Source organism: Salvelinus alpinus, chromosome 13 (genome assembly GCF_045679555.1).
Source record: "Salvelinus alpinus chromosome 13, SLU_Salpinus.1, whole genome shotgun sequence".
NCBI classification, from domain to species: Eukaryota; Metazoa; Chordata; class Actinopteri; order Salmoniformes; family Salmonidae; genus Salvelinus; species Salvelinus alpinus.
The window spans coordinates 50,506,582-50,529,996 of record NC_092098.1 but is presented as its reverse complement, the minus strand read 5'-3'; the positions used below and the strand labels follow the sequence as shown (position 1 = coordinate 50,529,996).

Sequence of the window (23,415 nt, the reverse complement as noted above, 5' to 3'; positions counted from 1 at the left end):
CTCTGGTTCTAACTGGCTCTGTTCCTAGGGCTCTGTTCCTAGGGCTCTGTTCCTAGGGCTCTGTTCCTAGGACTCTGTTCCTAGGGCTCTGGCTCTGACTGGCTCTGTTCCTAGGGCTCTGTTCCTAGGGCTCTGGTTCTAACTGGCTCTGTTCCTAGGGCTCTGTTCCTAGGGCTCTGGTTCTAACTGGCTCTGTTCCTAGGGCTCTGTTCCTAGGGCTCTGTTCCTGGGGCTCTGTTCCTAGGGCTCTGGCTCTGACTGGCTCTGTTCCCAGGGCTCTGTTCCTAGGACTCTGTTCCTAGGGCATCTGTTCCTAGGGCTCTGGCTCTGACTGGCTCTGTTCCTAGGGCTCTGTTCCTAGGGCTGCTGTTCCTAGGGCTCTGTTCCCAGGCACCCTGGTTCTGACTGCTGCTCTGTCATCCTACCGGGCTCTGCTCCTAGGGCTGCTGTTCTGTCTCTAACTGGCTACTGTTCCTAGGGCTGCTGTTCCTAGGGTTCTGGCTCTGACTGGCTCTGTTCCTAGGGCTGCTGTTCTTGGCGGCTTCTGTATCCCATCAAGGACTGCTGGTTCTAACTGGCTCTGTTCCTAGGGCTCTGTTCCTAGGGCTCTGTTCCTAGGGCTCTGTTCCTAGGGCTCTGGTTCTAACTGGCTCTGTTCCTAGGACTATGTTCCTAGGGCTCTGGTTCTAACTGGCTCTGTTCCTAGGGCTCTGTTCCTAGGGCTCTGGCTCTGACTGGCTCTGTTCCTAGGGCTCTGTTCCTAGGGCTCTGGTTCTAACTGGCTCTGTTCCTAGGGCTCTGTTCCTAGGGCTCTGGTTCTAACTGGCTCTGTTCCTAGGGCTCTGTTCCTAGGGCTCTGTTCCTAGGACTCTGGTTCTAACTGGCTCTGTTCCTAGGGCTCTGTTCCTAGGGCCATGGTTCTGACTGGCTCTGTTCTGACTGGCTCTGTTCCTAGGGCTCTGTTCCTAGGGCCCTGGTTCTGACTGGCTCTGTTCTGACTGGCTCTGGTTCTGGTTGCGTGCTGCTCCACAGTAGACAATTAATGGTGTCAGACCAAACTATTATCAATCAAATCAAATCCTAATCCAAAACCTACCCCATAGATTGATTAATTATTTGATTTATATCCTTACCGTTTGTTTATTTAGCTTAATTCACCTTCTGCTAGCTGAGTGGGAGCTCAAACGTAGAAGTGCCATTTGGCATCAAGACAGGTGCTGTGAGTTTAGATCACCAAGGACTGCTGTTCTGTCATCTTACCAGATACCCCACCAAGGACTGCTGTTCTGTCATCTTACCAGATACCCCACCAAGGACTGCTGTTCTGTCATCTTACCAGATACCCCACCAAGGACTGCTGCTCTGTCATCTTACCAGATACCCCACCAAGGACTGCTGTTCTGTCATCTTACCAGATACCCCACCAAGGACTGATGTTCTGTCATCTTACCAGATACCCCACCAAGGACTGCTGTTCTGTCATCTTACCAGATACCCCACCAAGGACTGCTGTTCTGTCATCTTACCAGACACCCCACCAAGGACTGCTGTTCTGTCATCTTACCAGACACCCCACCAAGGACTGCTGTTCTGTCATCTTACCAGATACCCCACCAAGGACTGCTGTTCTGTCATCTTACCAGACACCCCACCAAGGACTGCTGTTCTGTCATCTTACCAGACACCCCACCAAGGACTGCTGTTCTGTCATCTTACCAGACACCCCACCAAGGACTGCTGTTCTGTCATCTTACCAGATACCCCACCAAGGACTGCTGTTCTGTCATCTTACCAGATACCCCACCAAGGACTGCTGCTCTGTCATCTTACCAGACACCCCACCAAGGACTGCTGTTCTGTCATCTTACTAGATACCCCACCAAGGACTGCTGTTCTGTCATCTTACCAGATACCCCACCAAGGACTGCTGTTCTGTCATCTTACCAGATACTCCACCAAGGACTGCTGTTCTGTCATCTTACCAGATACCCCACCAAGGACTGCTGTTCTGTCATCTTACCAGACACCCCACCAAGGACTGCTGTTCTGTCATCTTACCAGATACCCCACCAAGGACTGCTGTTCTGTCATCTTACCAGATACTCCACCAAGGACTGCTGTTCTGTCATCTTACCAGATACCCTACCAAGGACTGCTGTTCTGTCATCTTACCAGACACCCCACCAAGGACTGCTGCTCTGTCATCTTACCAGATACCCCACCAAGGACTGCTGCTCTGTCATCTGTGCAGACACCTAAAGACAAACTTCCACCTCTCACTAAGACTGACACCAACAACTGCCTCTTTAGTCAGTGACCCAGTGTGGGAAGAGGGAAGCGGAATGAATTAGATTGATAAAGGGGGGGGTGGCGAGGGAAGCGGAATGAATTAGATTGATAAACGGAGGGGTGGGGGGGTGCGAGGGAAGCGGAATTAATTAGATTGATAAAGGGGGGGGGGTGGCGAGGGAAGCGGAATGAATTAGATTGATAAAGGGGGGGGGGGGGCGAGGGAAGCGGAATTAATTAGATTGATAAAGGGAGGGGGGGGCAAGGGAAGCGGAATGAATTAGATTGATAAAGGGGGGGGGGGCGAGGGAAGCGGAATGCATTAGATTGATAAAAAGGGGGGGGGGGGCGAGGGAAGCGGAATGAATTAGATTGATAAAGGGGGGGAAGCGAGGGACATGATTTAAAGAAACATGAGATTATTCTTCAGAATATGAGGTAGATGGATTCTGTTTGATGAACACAGTGGGTGTGAGAGGGTTGTGTGTGGTGGGGGGCTCAGGAAACAGCACTGGGGTGGGGCTAATATAGTCCCATCCCTTAGTGTCTGCCTCAGGAGTCATCAAACAGCCTCATAGCCCAACCCTGTTAAACCCCTCATAACCTCGGCTACTCTTCAAAGCTGATCATAAAAATCCACTGATCAGCCTCCCTCAAACGTTGCTGCTGTGAAGGTACACTGCAGTATTTCACCTAACAGATACAGTGCATTAGGAAAGTTTTCACACCCCTTGACTTTTTCCACATTTTGTTACATTACAGCCTTATTCTAAAATGGATTGAATTGGTTTTCAATCTACACTCAATATCCCCTAATGACAAAGCAAAAACAGTCCCCCCCCACAAAAAAGAAATATAACATTTACATCAGTATTCAGATCCTTTACTCAGTACTTTGTTGAAGCACCTTTGGCAGCGATTACAGCCTCGCGTATTCTTGGATATGACGCTACAAGCTTGTCACACCTGTATTTGGGGAGTTTCTCCCATTCTTCTCTGCAGATCCTCTTAAGCTCTGTCAGGTTGGATGGGGAGCGTTGCCACACAGCTATTTTCAGGTCTCTCCAGAGATGTTCGATCGGGTTCAAGTCCAGGCTCTGGCTGGGCCACTCAAGGACATTCAGAGACTTGTCCAGAAGCCACTCCTGCGTTGTCTTGGCCGTGTGCTTAGGGTCGTTGTCCTGTTGGAAGGGGAACCGTCGCCCCAGTCTGAGGTCCTGAGCACGCTGGAGCAGGTTTTCATCATGGATCTCTATGTACTTTGGTCCGTTCATCTTTCCCTCGATCCTGACTAGTCTCCCAGTCCCTGCCACTGAAAAACATTCCCAGAGCATGATGCTGCCACCACCATGCTTCACCGTAGGGATGGTGCCAGGTTTCTTCCAGGCGTGACACTTGGCATTCAGGCCAAAGAGTTTAATCTTGGTTTCATCAGACCAGAGAATCTTGTTTCTCATGGTCTGAGAGTCTTTTCGTTGCCTTTTGGCAAACTCCAAGCGGGCTGTCATGTGACTTTTACTGAAGAGTGGTTCCGTCTGGCTACTCTACCATAAAGGCCTGATTGGTGGAGTACTGCACAGATGGTTGTTCTTCTGGAAGGTTCTCCCGTCTCCATAGAGGAATTCTGGAGCTCTGTCAGAGTGACCATCGGGTTCTTGGTCACCTCCCTGAACAAGGCCCTTCTCCCCCAAATGCTCAGTTTGGCCTGGCGGCCAGCTCTAGGAAGAGTCTTGGTGGTTCCAACCTTTTTCCATTTAAGAATGATGGAGACCACTGTGTTCTTGGGGATCTTCAATGCTGCAGAAATGTTTTGGTACCCTTCCCCAGATCTGTGCCTCGACACAATCCTGTCTCGGAGCTCTACGGACAATTTCTTCAACCTCATGACTTGGTTTTTGCTCTGCCATGCACTGTCAACTGTGGGACCTTATATAGACAGGTGTGTGCATTTCCAAATCATGTCCAATCAATTGAATTTACCACAGGTGGACTCCAATCAAGTTGTAGAAACATCTCAAGGATGATCAGTGGAAACAGGATGCACCTGAGCTCAATTTCGGGTCTCATAGCTTATGTAAATAAGGTATTTCTGTTTTTATTTTTAATACATTTGCAAACATTTCTAGTAATCTGTTTCTGCTTTGTCGTTATGGGGTGTTGTGATGTCATTATGGGGTATTGTGATGTCGTTATGGGGTATTGTGATGTCGTTATGGGGTATTGTGATGTCATTATGGAGTATTGTGATGTCATTATGGAGTATTGTGATGTCGTTATGGGGTGTTGTGATGTCATTATGGGGTATTGTGATGTCGTTATGGGGTGTTGTGATGTCATTATGGGGTATTGTGATGTCATTATGGGGTGTTGTAATGTCGTTATGGGGTGTTGTAATGTCATTATGGGGTATTGTGATGTCGTTATGGGGTATTGTGTGTAGATTGATGAGGGAAAACCATTATTTAATCCATTTTAGAATAAGGCTGTAACGTAATAAAATGTGGAACAGGGAAAGGGGTCTGACTGCTCCCCTGCGTGACCTACTTGTTTTGTATATAAACCGACAGGTACGTGTAACTGATAAACACACAACATGTTAATGTATTTAAAATGTACGTAAATTGAAAAAAGTATTTTGTCTGTAATGTCTTTTTCGTTATGTGTCGGAACCCCAGTAAGACAAGCTGTCGTCATTGGCGTCGTCTAATCGGGATCCTAATAAATCAAATGAAATCTGTGCAGAAATACAGGTGCTGCTGTAGGCCCAACTTGGTTGGGGACAGAAGCACCAGATCGTCTGCGAACTGTAGACATTTGATTTCTGAGTCCAGTAAGGTGAGGTCGGGTGCTGCAGACTGTTCTAGCTGCATCCCTGACTCAACCAAGGCCCTGAGGAAAGACATGTTTATTGCCAATTTTAACTTTCAGCCTACGAGCCACTGTTAGATTGTAGTCCTCTGGGGATTCTAAATCTTTACTGTGACTATAAACCACGACTGCATCACCCCCTATGAGATTATAGTCAGCCAGGATACAGTACAAAACACAAACACAGATAGGCGTTAGGCTAGGCCTAGCATCTGGCTATGTAAAACATGAAATAAAATGGGATTCAGGAGTGAAAGAGATGTTTTATTGTCCCATACACCGGTTGCAGTGAGACTGTGAATCATGAATAGTGCCCTGCAGCAGCGTGCCATTGAGCTAATAGGTTACTCCACAGCTTTTGAAGCAGACAGAAGAGAGACACATTTTAGCAGGCTTTTTAAAAATGAAACTAGAATATCCTAAATGCACAGCAGAACAGAACACTTTCACAATGTAATTACGCCATTGCGTACGGCCATTAAAAAACTAACACGATCAGACGAGACACGTATTGGAGAAAGTAAATAGCCTAGAAGTAATAAAAACGATGGAACATACGAACATAAAGCATACATTTCTCTGGAGGCTTGGTGTACTCTACAGGGAAGGGAATACAGTCTGTCTGTGTTCAACAGAGACATCATAGATAACCCCAGTATTAACAACGGAGTAAGAATCCATACACACAGGCTATGCATAAAAAGGGTAATTGAAAAACATGGAACATCCCACATCAGAAGAATCTAAGCAACATTGAAAAACTGCAATAGAACCCTGCCATGCTCATAAATACATCACAAAGCAGCCAGCTGTTAGCGCTGCAGACAGTGGCTGGGAGAGGCCCCCAGGCAGAGCTGAAGGCTGAGACGGGAGGAATGACAGATTAACTAGAAAGATTTAGAGTGGAGAGAGAGAGAGAGAGAGAGAGAGAGAGAGAGAGAGAGAGAGAGAGAGAGAGAGAGAGAGAGTGATAGAGACAAAGAAAGAGAGAGCGAGAGCGAGGAGAGCAATAGATAGACAAAGAGAGAACATGAGAGTGATAGAGAGAGAGAACAATAAATAGACAAAGAGATAGAGAAAGCGAGATATAGATAGAAAGAGAACCACTGAGTCATCAGGTTACTCAGAGAATAGAGGTTTATCATTGAGATCCTTCTCCTCATCAACATCACCTCACACAATAGACTCCTTCCTTCTCCTCATCAACATCACCTCACACAATAGACTCCTTCCTTCTCCTCATCAACATCACCTCACACAATAGACTCCTTCCTTCTCCTCATCAACATCACCTCACACAATAGACTCCTTCCTTCTCCTCATCAACATGACCTCACACAATAGACTCCTTCCTTCTCCTCATCAACATCACCTCACACAATAGACTCCTTCCTTCTCCTCATCAACATCACCTCACACAATAGACTCCTTCCTTCTCCTCATCAACATCACCTCACACAATAGAGTCCTTCCGTCTCCCTCACGCCTCCTGTATAATAAGCTGCTATTATGGGAAGTTTGGGGTTGGGGGCTATGTTGTCCCTTTCCACCCCTCCCCCACCCCATTAATGTCCCTTTCCACCCCTCCCCCACCCCATTAATGTCCTTTTCCACCCCTCCCCCACCCCATTAATTTCCCTTTCCACCCCTCCCTCACTCCATTAATGTCCCTTTCAGCCCCTCCCCCACCCCATTAATTTCCCTTTCCACCCCTCCCTCACTCCATTAATGTCCCTTTCCACCCCTCCCCCACCCCATTAATGTCCCTTTCCACCCCTCCCTCACCCCATTAATGTCCCTTTCCACACGTCCCTCACCCCATTAATGTCCCTTTCCACCCCTCCCCCACCCCATTAATATGCCTTTCCACCCCTCCCTCACTCCATTAATGTCCCTTTCCACCCCTCCCTCACCCCATTAATGTCCCTATCCACCCCCCCCCTCCTCCATTAATGTCCCTTTTCACCCCTCTCTATTAAACCCCCCCTCCTCCATTAATGTCCCTTTTCACCCCCCTCTATTAAACCCCCCCTCCTCCATTAATGTCCCTTTTCACCCCCCTCTATTAAACCCCCCCTCCTCCATTAATGTCCCTTTTCACCCCCCTCTATTAAACCCCCCCTCCTCCATTAATATCCCTTTTCACCCCCCTCTATTAACCCCCCCCCATCTCCATTAATATCCCTTTTCACCCCCCTCTATTAACCCCCCCCCCATCTCCATTAATATCCCTTTTCACCCCCCTCTATTAAACCCCCCCTCCTCCATGAATATCCCTTTTCACCCCCCCTCTATTAACCCCCCCCCCCATCTCCATTAATATCCCTTTTCACCCCCCTCTATTAAACTCCCCCTCCTCCATTAATATCCTTTTTTTCACCCCCCCATCTTAAAGACAGAGACCCTCCCAGCTGAACAATACGCAGGGCCCACCCCCCCATCTTAAAGACAGAGACCTTCCCAGCTGAACAATACTCAGGCCCCCCCCCCCCCCCCCCACCTTAAAGACAGAGACCCTCCCAGCTGAACAATACTCAGGGCCCACCCCCCCATCTTAAAGACAGAGACCCTCCCAGCTGAACAATACTCAGGGCCCATAACCCCCATCTTAAAGACAGAGACCCTCCCAGCTGAACAATATTCAGGGCCCACCCCCCCCATCTTAAAGACAGAGACCCTCCCAGCTGAACAATACTCAGGGCCCACCACCCCATCTTAAAGACAGAGACCCTCCCATTGAGAAGGATAGGCACCAGCAGAGGCCAGCACCGCCGTATCCAGAGAAGGATAGGCACCAGCAGAGGCCAGCACCGCCGTAACCAGAGAAGGATAGGCACCAGCAGAGGCCAGCACCACCATATCCAGAGAAGGATAGGCACCAGCAGAGGTCAGCACCGCCGTATCCAGAGAAGGATAGACACCAGCAGAGGCCAGCACCGCCGTATCCATAGAAGGATAGGCACCAGCAGAAGCCAGCACCGCCGTAACCAGAGAAGGATAGGCACCAGCAGAAGCCAGCACCGCCGTAACCAGAGAAGGATAAGCACCAGCAGAGGTCAGCACCGCCGTATCCAGAGAAGGATAGGCACCAGCAGAGGCCAGCACCGCCGTAACCAGAGAAGGATAGGCACCAGCAGAGGTCAGCACCGCCCTATCCAGAGAAGGATAGGCACCAGCAGAGGCCAGCACCGCCGTAACCAGAGTAAGCGAAAGAGAACAGAGACCCCTGTTTCTCAATAAAATAATTTGCTTAAAAAATATTCCCGACCCCAACAGTACAACGGGCTTTTAAATACGCATCCCTAAAAACCTGAGCAGTCTGTTTGCATTAGGCTGGTTGGCAACAGCTAGGCAGTGTTTCGTTCTAACCCTGGGTGACACATCCCCCTACGGAGAGAATAAGTGCTCCTTGCCTATGGTTCAGCTCAACAGATATTTGGGAGGGAGGGGAGAGTGGTCATAGTGGGGTCATAGGGCGGGGGCATGTCGTACTGCACACAGCTAGTCTCCTATTCATCTCAGGGGACTCCCAAGGCAGACAAATTACTCAATCCCTCACTCTACCTCTACTCTTCATTCCCTCCCCATCTCTTGCTCTATCCCTCATTCCCTATCTTTCCCTTTATCCCTCATATCCTATCTTTTCCTCTATCCCTCATTCCCTATCTCTTCCTCATTCCCTATCTCTTCCTCTATCCTTCAATCCCTTCCTTCCTATCTCTTCCTCTATCCCTCATTCCCTATCTCTTCCTCTATCCCTCATTCCCTATCTCTTTCTCTATCCCTCATTCATTCTCTCTCTTCCTCTATCCCTCATTCTCTCTATCCCTCATTCCCTCGCTATCTCTTCCTCATTCCCTCATTCCGTCGCTAACGATTCCTCTATCCCTCATTTCCTATCTCTTCCTCTATCCTTCATTCCCTATCCCTTCCTCATTCCCTCCCTCTCTTCCTCGATCCCTCATTCATTCCCTCGCTATCTCTTCCTCTATCCCTCATTCTCTCCCTCTCTATCCCGCATTCCCTCATTCCCTCGCTCTCTCTTCCTCTATCCCTCATTCCCTATCTCCGAGCCTCTATCCAGCTCTCCTTCCCTGCATCCATCCCTCCTTCAATCCCTCTCTGCCTCCATCCAACCCTCCTTTCCTTTTTTGTCCTTCAATCTCTCCATCTCCGTGGCTCCATCCCTCTCTCTCAGGTCAGGGTTATACACCCGTCACTGTCTGTTTGGTTCATGGTACCCACTAAAGCGTCCCCAGTTCATTCCCTGTGGTGGTGACTGAGGCTGTTGTAATCAGGAAGCGTTGTTTTGCTGTAAACTACCCAATAAATCTCTCCACGTGTAAAAATATATGTCATTTCCTTCTAGTGCGGTTAGTTCAATAAAAACACTAATCAGGATTTCATTCCTATATGGGGAAAAAAAACGGATATGTCCTGATAACAATTTCCTCTAAATGTGTTTTAGCAGCTGCTGCCAACCCTCAAATCCAATACAAATTCGCTCCTTATCTGAAAAGTTACTAGTATAACACACCAGATATTAAGGGATGCCAAAACGTACAGAATCAATCATTGATAACAAATAGTACAAACACTGAGTGTGTGTGTGTGTGTGTGTGTGTGTGTGTGTGTGTGTGTGTGTGTGTGTGTGTGTGTGTGTGTGTGTGTGTGTGTGTGTGTGTGTGTGTGTGTGTGTGTGTGTGTGTGTGTGTGTGTGTGTGTGTGTGTGTGTGTGTGTGTGTGTGTGTGTGTGTGTGTGTGTGTGTGTGTGAATAATATAAATATCCCTCAGCTCTTGTTTATCCTACCAGGTAACTCAACTCACTTTATCACCATTAAGTCCCTCATCCTACTAGTAAACACAGTGAAGGTACAGCGAGTAGAGACCAATTACATGAGGAATCCTGTAGGTTCCCAACTTCCCATATTGATTTTCAATGAAAGTCCATTAAGTGGATCCTGTGTTGTCCCACTTTAGGCTCTGCAGTGGTGTGAAATGTGGGTTGAGGTCAACACTCATGCTTAATATAGTAACTGCAATAGAAACAGTGTTCACATCACGGGGTGGCCTGCTATGCTGCAGCATTGGCCCAGCACTGACCCAGTACTGACCCACATAAAACCATACTAGTACTGGCCCACATCAAACCACACCAGTACCGGCCCACATCAAACCACACCAGTACTGGGCCACATCAAACCACACCAGTACCGGCCCACATCAAACCACACCAGTACCGGCCCACATCAAACCACACCAGTACCGGCCCACATCAAACCACACCAGTACTGGGCCACATCAAACCACACCAGTACCGGCCCACATCAAACCATACCAGTACTGGCCCACATCAAACCACACCAGCACCAGTACTGGCCCACATCAAACCACACCAATACCAGTACTGGCCCACATCAAACCACACCAATACCAGTACTGGCCCACATCAAACCACACCAGCACCAGTACTGGCCCACATCAAACCACACCAGCACCAGTACTGGCCCACATCAAACCACACCAGTACCAGCACAAGTGTCAGTTCATTCATTGACAGACGAGCTAAACAGAGCTGCCTACGATAGCACTGACCCACATGAAACAGCAGGACAAAACTACAGCCAACCTGCATCATACTGTCTGTCAGACTGGAACTCAAGCAGGATCAGACGGGACGTCCATTGACAACCCAAACATATAGGCTTAACTGCCAGTATACTTTTGTAATGTCCTATGCACAGAGCCCCCGGGACAACTGGCTAATTTTTTAAAACGGCAGGCAACCTGCGTCAGACTAGCAATCAGACTTGCAGTTCAATCTAAATGACAGACCATCCAGGCATGTAACAGCCAGTACTTTGCAGTGGTATCTCAGTGCTCTAGGGTGTCCTACAGGTCCATAACATACTTTATTCCAGGACTTACCTTGCGAAACCCTCCCACCTCGCAGTCGTTGAGGTCCTTGTAAAGTGAGTTGTGCCTCTTGGGTGTCACAGGGGCAGTAACAGTGGTAGAGGTAGTGTCTAGATTTGCCTTGTCCATTGAGTCCCCAATGGTAGTTGTAGTATTATTACCATGCTCCTCTGTCTTAGTATCCCTGTCCTGCTGTATTAGGTTCTGCTGTCCTGGGGTCTCAGCCTCTCCACGGCATCTCCCTTCCATGTCTGTATCCGCTGTAGACACAGGCTGCTCCGCTTCGGGTTCCGGTGGCTGCTCCGGTTCGGGTTCCGGTGGCTGCTCGGGCCTGGTGCACAGGTCATACATCAGTCTGTGATGGAGGGGGTCGTAATTACCACGGATCAGTCGCCGCTGAGTCGACTTCAACAGAGAAAAAATTATAAATGTCACCCTGACACCCACTTCTTCTTTCTCTGCCCTTATTTTCCACAGCCTCCCTCGCCCCCCCCCCCTCCTCTCGCTCTCTCTCTCTCTTCAGGGAGAGTGGGGGGGTATGGGTAGTAATTTGGTCTGGGCTGAGGTTCAGTATCCGACACCAAAGCGATAGGATCAGTAAGCTGGGTTGAGGTTAAGATGTAATTACCAGGCTGATCAGTTACAGAATACAGTTTTTTACTGTCGCTATTCTGACCCCTCAGATGTCGATTTAACAGTGACAGAAATAGCACGAGCTGGTACTGCTCTGTTTTGTTCCTTTAATAAAATATTCATGACAACAAGGGAGCGTCATTACCAAGAAAAAAAAAACAGCTCAAGATAAAACCCAGAGAGCTGCTCTTTTAAAATGACAACTTTTAAGAGGGGCTGAAAAAAATGCCCTCGCTGACGTCTTCCACAAAAAAAAAAAAGTTGACTTCCTGTGGGATATTTTCTATTCACCACATACACTTCTTATGGATTCCAAACAAATGAAGCCCTTTTTCCATAGAAATGATCCAGCGGGGATCATGCATTTACAGTCCGTGATCTGATCAGAACACTGAAGTGTGCAGATTCCAGAGTCCTACTTTGCTATTGGCTGACTGAGTGAGATTGCATCGTCTTCCTGCCTCCCCACTCCTCCGTCCTCCACAGAGGGATGGATCTGTCATTGTCGCTTATCCCACAAAACGGTAACAGGAAAGGCTAGTAATCAGTAGTCCATCCATCCGTTGCTATGACGAGGAGCTTGACTCTGCCTCTCTGTGACAAACACAGTACAGAAGAAGCACTGCCGCTATACGGTATACAAGACCAGACGAGACAGTCTCTCCCTCTCTCTCCGCTGACATGCATCTGGTCTCCAGCTGTGCCTGCCTGCCTGCCTCGTTGATGCTGATGCTAAATCACTGCTCAGACAACGAGACTCAATGAACTGCCTAATCCCCGATTCCCATATAACAACATTTAGGTGAAGAAAGAAGACAAACTGTGTGTGTGTGTGTGTGTGTGTGTGTGTGTGTGTGTTTGTGAGAGGAGGGGGTGGGAAGAAAGGGATTCTGTCCTCCTATCACATCAAAGCCTCTGGGAGGTGGCCAATCACGACTACAGCTCGAGCTGGTTTCCATGGAGATGACGCTGGAATGATGTTGGTTGCCTATTGATTGAAGAGGAGACACACACACACTGCTATGAAGGGAGGCTGGCTGGATGAAGGCAGAGCGATGGCATACTGTGAGCGCACACACACACACACACACACACACACACACACACACACACACACACACACACACACACACACACACACACACACACACACACACACACACACACACACACACACACACACACAACCAACCTCTATCGTTTTCTGCCACTGTATGCTAGAAATAAACGCATAAAGATGCACTATGCAGAAATCGCTCCGCCATTTCCTGGTTGCTAAAATTCTAATAGTTTGCTGAATTTCAGTTTATGCGACAAAATCATTGTACCAGCTTAACCGCTGTGAAATATCTTTTCCATCACCAACAAATTTGTATTTTTAGCTGTTTGATGTTTACAAAACCCAAAAGTAATAAAACCCAAAAACTAAACTTAAGAAAGTGAAGCATAGAAATAGCAAACATAGAACCGATCTACAACTTCTTAAACTTGCTTTCAACGATACATAACAGATCTATAACACCCATTTCTAAGTCAGTAAAACAAATTATGATTGACATGTGTAATAAATGACTGTCACAAAACATTGAAATATTAATGTACATTTTGATCTGATCTCGCCCACCGGCTCTCTGCCGAGAGATCTGGTTTTCAGAACGGGACTTGAAAGGAAGTCTATAGCACTTTTAATTGGCCGATATCTCAGTCCGTCAGCATCTAGAACCCTTAGAACCTCCCCTCTAGATGTCAACGTGTGATCAGAGCAAGTGATTGAACAAGGAAGTGAATTCAGGAAGTCGGAAATAATGCGTTGTACGCCCGAACTTAGAATCAATTGGGCTTCTCCCCGCAAAAAAACATGGTTGAGTGTAGATTTTCAAAATGTTTCAAAGTCCCATCTAATACAGCTGTAGCAGGCTTCTGAAGTCCCACTTTGTAGCACCGTTTTTCCAGGCTCTATACAGAGTAAAAATTATGCCTGGTTAGTTGTGACAGAATATTTCACAAATTGAGGATATACGGTAGTCTCACTTTCACAGCCAATTATGGTTAAAACAAACACACTGCTTCTTTAAGTATTGTAGCAGACAAACTGGCACAGGTAGAAACGATCCCCACACATCAAAATCCAGACTACAGCATTTCAGATATTTAAACTAAGCTTTTCTTTGTCATACGCGCATATACACACACCGACACCCACACCAGCAGTTTCAAATTGTATTAGTCGTATGTACAGGAAACACATGGTATACACCGTACAACAAAATGCTGACCTGCAGGTTCCTTCTGGACAATTCAACAACAATAAGAACTAATAAAATATTAAAATATGAACATAAAATGGCTCAGTAGAATAGAATAAACATTTTAGCATAAGTATGATACAGGAAGGCAGAATTTATAGTACAATATTAAAACATGTATCAGTGAAGGGGAGAAAGTGTAGTGGTGTAAAGTACTAAACTACAAATACTTAAAAGTACTTAAAAGTACTTAAAAGTCATTTTTGGGGGGGTATCTGTACTTTACTATTTATATTTTTGGAAAATTTTACTTTACTACATTCCTAACTAAAATAATGCACTTTCTACTTTTAACAGGAAAAGGGTCTAATTCACACACTTATCTAGAGAACATCCCTGGTCATCCCTACTGCCTCTGATCTGGCGCACTCACTAAACACAAATGCTTTGTTTGTAAATTATGACAGTGTTGGAGTGTGCACCTGGCTATCTGTAAATTAAATATATTATTATATGTATATATATTGCACCGTCTGGTTTCCTTAATATAAGGAAGTTGAAATCATTTATACTTTAACTTTTGATACTTAAGTACATTTTAGCAATTCCATATCCAGTTGAATTCGGAAGTTTACATTTGAACTCAGTTCCTGAGTTCCTGACATTTAATCCTAGTAAAAATGCCCTGTCTTAGGTCAGTTAGGATCACCACTTTAATTTAAGAATGTGAAATGTCCGAATAATAGTAGAGAGAATGATTTAGTTCAGCTTTTATTTCTTTCATCACATTCCCAGTGGGTCAGAAGTTTACATACACTCAATTAGTTGTTGGTAACATTGCCTTTAAATTGTTTAACTTTGGTCAAACGTTTCAGGTAGCCTTCCACAAGCTTCCCACAATAAGTTGGGTGAATTTTGGCCCATTCCTCCTGACAGAGCTGGTGTAACTGAGTCAGGTTTGTAGGCCTCCTTGCTCGCACATGGTTTTTCAGTTCCGCCCACACATTTTCCATAGGACTGAGGTCAGGGCTTTGTGATGGCCACTCCAATACCTTGACTTTGTTGTTCTTAAGCCATTTTGCCACAACTTTTGAAGTATGCTTGGGGTCAATGTCCATTTGGAAGTCCCATTTGCGACCAAGTTTTAACTTCCTGACTGATGTCTTGATATGTTGCTTCAATATATCCACATAATTTTCCTCCCTCATGATGCCATCTAGTTTGTGAAGTGCACCAGGCCCTCCTGCAGCAAAGCACCCCCACAACATGATGCTGCCACCCCCGTGCTTCACGGTTGGGATGCTGTTCTTGGGATGGTGTTTCCTCCAGCATCTTCAAAAGGTCCTTTGCTGTTGTTCTGGGATTGTTTTTCACTTTTCGCACCAAAGTACAGTCATCTCTAGGAGACAGAACGCGTCTCTTTCCTGAGCGGTATGACGGCTGCGTGGTCCCATGGTGTTTATACTTGCGTACTATTGTTTGTACAGATCAACGTGGTACCTTCAGGCGTTTGGAAATTCCTCGCAAGGATGAACCAGACTTGTCTTGGCTGATTTCTTTTGATTTTCCCATGATGTCAAGCAAAGAGGCACTGAGTTGAAAGGTAGGCCTTGAAATACATCCACAGATACACCTCCAATTGACTCAAATTATGTCAATTAGCCTATCAGAAGCTTAGCCATGACATAATTTTCTGGAATTTTCCAAGCTGTTTAAAGACACAGTCAACTTAGTGTATGTAAACTTATGACCCACTGGAATTATGATAAGTGAAAAAATCTGTCTGTAAACAATTGTTGGAAAAATGAATTGTGTCATGCACAAAGTAGATGTCCTAACTGACTTGCCAAAACTATAGTTTGTTAACAAGAAATGTGTGGAGTGGTTGAAAAACTAGTTTTAATGACTCCAATCAAAGTGTATGTAAACTTCTGACTTCAACTGTACATTTGATACTTAAGTTTATTTAAAATAAAATACTTTCAGACTTATACTCAAGCAGTATTTTACTGGTTGACTTTCACTTGAGTTATTTTCTATTAAGGTATCTTTACTTTTACTGTGGACTCACTGCAGTCCCGTTGATATGGACGTGTTCCCTCCTCTACTTCCTGAAGTCAACAATCGACTCCTTTGTTTTGCTGTCATTGAGGGAGATATTGTTGTCCTGGCACCAGAATGCCATTTCACTTAACCCCCTTCCATATAGGCCGACTCATCCCTGTTGCTTATCGGGCACACAAACACAGTCGTGTGCCGTCATTGTAAATAAGATTTTGTTCTTAAACTGACTTGCTTAGTTAAATAAAGGTTAAATTAAATAAATAAAAATGATCCTACAGCTCCTTCAGCTCCATTGGAGCTGGCTGAGATTCATATCCCTCTGAGATTCATATCCCTCTGAGATTCATATCCCTCTGAGATTCATATCCCTCTGAGATTCATATCCCTCTGAGATTCATATCCCTCTGAGATTCATATCCCTCTGAGCAAATCAAATAAAACCATTGTCACATACGCCGAACAACAGGTGTAGACAGTTCCCAGTTCAGCCTTATGGGCCTTGTTTTTATAGTGGTAATATAACAACGTTATTTGTATTGTGGTCCATTTTCAAATCAAGTCCAATTGTATGTCACATGCGCTGAATACAACAAGCCATTTCCCAACAATGCATTCATTTAATATAGTATGTATATTTTTTACATAAACTTAAAAATAAAATATTAACACAATAAGTTAACGAGGCTATATACAAGAAGTACTGGTACTTAGCCAGTGTACTGGGGTACGAGGTAGTTGGGGTGATTGAGGTAATATGTACATGTAGGTTTGGTTAGGTGATTGATTGAAGTACTATAAACATGTAGGTAGGCGGTGAAGTACTATAAACATGTAGGAATTTCTAGGTGAAAAGCAGAAAGTCTTGGTAGCCTTGTAGCCGTTTCCTGAAGCGTCCACCTCATGGGTGGAATGTTGTTCATATTTTTCATAATTAATACAGATTTTTTTCAAAAGAAAATTACAAAAATCTGGTGTTTCTATGTCAAACAGTTATGTTATATTTCAGTCTTCTGCGATGTATATTAAGTGTAATATTGGGATGCAAACACAAAATGGAATACATTTCACCTCTTTATCTATGTTACAGGTGCGCCACATCTGGGTAAGCATGTTCTTGTTTGCTTATGGCCTTATACAGATTGTTGAGTGCGGTCTTGGTGTCAGCATCGCTTTGTGGCGGTAAGTAAACAGCTACGAAAAATACAGATGAAAACTCTCTAGGTAAATAGTGTGGTCTACAGCTTATCATGAGGTACTCTACCTCAGGCGAGCAGAACCTCAAGACTTCCTTAATATTAGAGATTGCGCACCAACTGTTGTGACTGAAACACACCCACCGTCCCCTCAGCTTACCAGACACAGCTGTTCTGTCGATGTATTGAAAAAACAGCTATATTTATATTTTTCATGGCCTTGTTCAGCCACGACATAGGATATTCCAGTTCTTCAGATCACATTGATAGGATAGTCTCGAACAGAGCTCCACACAGTTTATTTCAAGTGATTGCACGTTCGCCAATAGAACGGAGGGTAACGGCGACTTGTCTCCTCGCTGTCGCAGTCTCGTTAGATGTTCTGCAGGTCAACCTCTAGCGCCGTCTCCACCTCCTCCGAGTGACAGGGATTTGGGCCTGGTCTGGGATGAGCAATATGTCCTTCGCCTCGTATTTGTTGAAATAGAAGGCCTTATCCAAATAAAGGTTAGTAATCACTGCTTTGATGTCCAGAAGCTCTTTTCAGGTCATATGAAACGATGATCCTACATGTACAAAGAATAGCAAAAATAGCACAATTGGTCAGGCTGTAAAACGGCAGTCATCCACTCCGGCGTCATTCCTTCAAACAGAGAGGGAGACAGTAACCCCGGGGGAGATTAACACAAACCCAGGCAGACTCATAGCCATGCATGAAGCACGAACAAGTCAACAGCACAGACTAATTGGGGTTAGGTGCTGAGGCCAAACCCTGCCCTGATTTATAGCAGGCAGCAACCTGCCGAGTTAGGTAGAGTTATAGCTGAATGGAGAGTTGTAACTGAAAAGTTGCAGTGGCTGTCCAATGGACATGAATCTCATTCCATGGGAAAGAAATTACATATCAAAAGTTATTCCAGTTTGGGAGTTCTATGTGGATGAGTATATCAGGTCTTTCCCCAGATTTTGAGATGCAGACAGCCTTTCCATATTTGCATAGTACTGGGCACGTTAGCAGGTGTTCAGTAACCTATAACCTGGCCCAGGACATGGTCACTCTCCTATCCCCAAGCAGCTCTTAACCAGAGAGACGTGCCAGCGGATCAAATCGCCCCATTAAGGATTCACCTGGTTTAAGCCTACATATAATGCCATGGGGTCAACATGTTTACAGGACACAGATGATCCAGTAATAGAATATACAAATATGGCTAAAAACAACATCATGGAAATAATGGAGCAGCCAACCAGCATGTAATATTACTGACTGTAGCCTTGTACAACAAACTGGTTGTGAATTTAGGGTGCAATATTTGGCAACATATCATTTTTACATTTTTTTAAATCCATTTAACCAGGTAATAACAAATTCTTATTTACAATGACAGCCTACACTGGCCAAACGCGGGCGACACTGGGCCAATTGTGCGCCGCCCTATGGGACTCCCAATCACAGCCGGTTGTGATACAACCTGGATTCAAACCAGGGTGTCTATAGTGAGGCCTCTAGCACTGAGATACAGTGCCTTAGACCGCTGCGCCACTCCAGAACCCTCGATTCAATAAAGTATTAGCCAATTTCTGCATCATTCAACACCCTCCCATATCTCACCAACACTTTATTTGGAGGCAAGGCCAGGCATATATTTCAGCGACAGATATTAGAATCTCCCTGAAAATAAATACATTAGACTACTAGTTCACTTGGGGATCCTATATTCTGGTCTGTGCTATAATAGCAGAGCTATAAATTGAGCACTGCAGGAGTAATAAATAGTTTCCTGTTGTCGTCACAGCCAGCTGTAGGAGATATGCATCACCATTAGTACTGTATGGAGAGCTGCTGCTGCTATCTGCTGCTGCTATCTGCTGCTATCTGCTGCTATCTGCTGCTGCTATCTGGGGCTGCTGCTATCTGGGGCTGCTGCTATCTGGGGCTGCTGCTATCTGCTGCTGCTGCTGCTATCTGGGGCTGCTGCTGCTATCTGCTGCTGCTATCTGGGGCTGCTGCTATCTTCTGCTGCTGCTATCTGCTGCTGCTATCTGCTGCTGCTATCTGGGGCTGCTGCTATCTTCTGCTGCTGCTATCTGCTGCTGCTGCTGCTATCTGCTGCTGCTATCTTCTGCTGCTGCTATCTTCTGCTGCTGCTATCTTCTGCTGCTGCTATCTGCTGCTGCTGCTATCTGCTGCTGCTGCTATCTTCTGCTGCTGCTATCTTCTGCTGCTGCTATCTGGGGCTGCTGCTATCTGGGGCTGCTGCTATCTGCTGCTGCTATCTGGGGCTGCTGCTATCTGCTGCTGCTATCTGCTGCTGCTATCTGGGGCTGCTGCTATCTGCTGCTATCTGCTGCTATCTGGGGCTGCTGCTATCTGCTGCTGCTGCTATCTGCTGCTATCTGGGGCTGCTGCTATCTGCTGCTATCTGCTGCTATCTGCTGCTATCTGGGGCTGCTGCTATCTGCTGCTATCTGCTGCTATCTGCTGCTATCTGCTGCTATCTGGGGCTGCTGCTATCTGCTGCTGCTGCTATCTGCTGCTATCTGCTGCTGCTGCTGTCTGGGGCTGACAGATTGTGTCTTGGCTGACTGGAGACCTCATGCATTTAGAAAGGGCAGTTATAGTACACAGCAGCATGGTTTTGACTACCAGTAATGAATCATGACTGTGTGTGTGTGTGTGTGCGCGTGTGCGTGTGTGTGTGTGTGTGTGTGTGTGTGTGTGTGTGTGTGTGTGTGTGTGTGTGTGTGTGTGTGTGTGTGTGTGTGTGTGTGTGTGTGTGTGTGTGTGTATATCCACACACGTTTTACTATACTTGTGAGTACCAGACGTCCTCATAGGAATAGTAAACCAACAAAAACAATCTGAGAAGCGAGGACCTTTTGTTGGTCTTCACCTGTATAAAAGGTTATTTAAGGCATAAGGGTTAGGAATTAAGGTTAGGTTTAGAATTAGGGTAAAGGTTTAAGAGTCAGGATTAGAATTAGGAGTTAAGGAAAGGATTTTGAATGGGAATCAATTGTTGGTCTGTAAAAAGTCCTCACAAGTATAGTAAAACAGAGATCTCTGGTGTGGGCCTCTCCCATGTCCAGTATTGTGTAGGCCTCTCCCATGTCCAGTATTGTGTAGGCCTCTCCCATGTCCAGTATTGTGTACGCCTCTCCCATGTCCAGTATTGTACAGGCCTCTCCCATGTCCAGTATTGTGTAGACCTCTCCCATGTCCAGTATTGTGTAGGCCTCTCCCATGTCCAGTATTGTGCAGGCCTCAGAGAGGAACTGTTGTCATTTACAATGCATGAAAAAATACACTGCTCAAAAAAATAAAGGGAACACTTAAACAACACAATGTAACTCCAAGTCAATCACACTTCTGTGAAATCAAACTGTCCACTTAGGAAGCAACACTGATTGACAATAAATTTCACATGCTGTTGTGCAAATGGAATAGACAAAAGGTGGAAATTATAGGCAATTAGCAAGACACCCCCAATAAAGGAATGGTTCTGCAGGTGGTGACCACAGACCACTTCTCAGTTCCTATGCTTCCTGGCTGATGTTTTGGTCACTTTTGAATGCTGGCGGTGCTTTCACTCTAGTGGTAGCATGAGACGGAGTCTACAACCCACACAAGTGGCTCAGGTAGTGCAGTTCATCCAGGATGGCACATCAATGCGAGCTGTGGCAAAAAGGTTTGCTGTGTCTGTCAGCGTAGTGTCCAGAGCATGGAGGCGCTACCAGGAGACAGGCCAGTACATCAGGAGACGTGGAGGAGGCCGTAGGAGGGCAACAACCCAGCAGCAGGACCGCTACCTCCGCCTTTGTGCAAGGAGGTGCACTGCCAGAGCCCTGCAAAATGACCTCCAGACGACTTTCCGACTTGGAGATCACTGACGCCAGGATTTGACCTCGTATTTTTCCGAGTTCCCAGTTGTTTTGAAAGCCCCATAAAACTCATGGTAGGTTACCCATCGCCAGCTCATATCTGTGTGAAGCTGGATTCAGTGCTCTCGTCTGCATTAAGACCAAATATCCATCCAGGTTGGATGTGACAGCAGAGATGAGACGCACACTGTCGACCACGCCCCCTGACGTTTAGAAGTTCTGACGCGACATGCATCAAGCACACCCATCTCATTAGTGGTGGTGAGATAAAGTATGTGGACAGCATTCAAATTAGTGGATGTGGCTATTTCATCCACACCCATAGCTGACAGGTGTATAAAATTGAGCACACAGCCATGCAATCTCCATAGACAAACATTGGCAGTAGAATGGCCCGTACTGAAGAGCTCAGTGACTTTCAACGTGGCACCGTCATAGGATGCCACTTTTCCAACAAGTCAGTCCGTCAAATGTCTGCCCTGCTAGAGCTGCCCTGGTCAACTGTAAGTGCTGTTACTGTGAAGTGGAAACATCTAGGAGCAACAACGGATTAGCCGTGAAGTGGTAGGCCACGCAAGCTCACAGATTGGGACCTCAGTGTGCCGAAGCTCGTAAAAATCATCTGTCATCGGTTGGAACACTCACTACCAAGTTCCAAACTGCCTCTGGAAGCAACGTTGGGACAAGAACTGTTCGTCGGGAGCTTAATGAAATGGGTTTCCATGGCCGAGCAGCCTCACACAAGTCTAAGATCACCATGCGCAATGCCAAGCGTCAGCTACAGTGGTGTAAAGCTCACCATCATTGGACTCTGGAGCAGTGGAAATGCGTTCCCTGAAGTGATGAATCAAGCTTCACCATCTGGCAGTCCGACAGAGGAGATCTGGGTTTGGCAAGTGCCAGGAGAACGCTACCTGCCCCAATGTGTAGTCCCAACTGTAAAGTTTGGTGGAGGAGGAATATTGGTCTGGGGCTGTTCTTCATGGTTCGGGCTCCTTAGTTCCAGTGAAGGGAAATCTTAATGCTACAATGACATTCTAGAGGGTTCTCTGCTTCCAACTTTCCCTTGCACAAAGCCAGTTCACTACACAAATGGTTTGTCGAGATCGGCGTGGAAGAACTTGACTGGCCTGCACAGAGCCCTGACCTCAACCCCATCGAACACCTTTAGGATGAATTGGAACATCGACTGTGAGCCAAGCCTAATCGCCCAACATCAATGCCCGACCTCACTAATTATATATATATATTTTTTTTCACCTTTATTTAACCAGGTAGGCTAGTTGAGAACAAGTTCTCATTTGCAACCGCGACCTGGCCAAGATAAAGCATAGCAATTCGACACATACAACACAGAGTTACACATGGAATAAACAAAACATACAGTCAATGATACAGTAGAAAAAAAGAAAACAAAAAGTCTATATACAGTGAGTGAAAATTAGGTAAGATAAGAGAGATAGGCCATGGTGGCGAAGTAATTACAAGTAATTAAAATATAGCAATTAAACACTGGAATGGTAGATGTGCAGAAGATGAATGTGCAAGTAGAGATACTGGGGTGCAAAGGAGCAAGATAAATGAAATAAATACAGTAAGGGGATGAGGTAGATAGATGGGCTGTTTACAGATGGGCTAGGTACAGGTACAGTGATCTGTGAGCTGCTCAGACAGCTGGTGTTTAAAGCTAGTGAGGGAGATATGAGTCTCCAGCTTCAGTGATTTTTGCAGTTCGTTCCAGTCATTGGCAGCAGAGAACTGTAAGGAAAGGCGGCCAAAAGAGGTGGTGGCTTTGGGGATGACCAGTGAAATATACCTGCTGGAGCGCTTGATATGGGTGGGTGTTGCTATGGTGACAAGTGAGCTGAGATAAGGTGGGGCTATACCTAGCAAAGACTTATAGATGACCTGGAGCCAGTGGGTTTGGCGACGAATATGTAGCGAGGACCAGCCAACGAGAGCATACAGGTCGCAGTGGTGTGTAGTATATGGGGCTTTGGTGACAAAACGGATGGCATGGTGATAGACTGCATCCAATTTGCTGAGTAGAGTGTTGGAGGCTAATTTGTAAATGACATCGCCGAAGTCGAGGATCGGTAGGATAGTCAGTTTTACGAGGGTAAGTTTGGCAGCATGAGTGAAGGAGGCTTTGTTGCGAAATAGGAAGCCTATTCCAGATTTAATTTTGGATTGGAGATGCTTAATATTGATATATATGATATATACAGAGAAAAGAGTCGGCCCAAGAATTGAACCCTGTGGCACCCCCACAGAGACTGCCAGAGGTCCGGACAACAGGCCCTCCGATTTGACTCACTGAACT

The 23,415-nt window shown here is 46.1% G+C and overlaps 1 protein-coding gene across 1 annotated transcript in view; it reads right to left on the bottom strand.

The window, feature by feature from the left end:
* Window positions 1-12,570, bottom strand: part of LOC139536746 (peripheral-type benzodiazepine receptor-associated protein 1) — a 169,963-nt gene extending 157,393 nt beyond the window's left edge. The window contains exon 1 of the mRNA XM_071337341.1: window positions 11,087-12,570. Coding sequence (XP_071193442.1) covers window positions 11,087-11,425 — 339 coding nt within the window. The 5' untranslated portion in view covers window positions 11,426-12,570. The remainder of the gene's footprint in view (window positions 1-11,086) is intronic.
* Window positions 12,571-23,415: the final 10,845 nt, after the last annotated feature.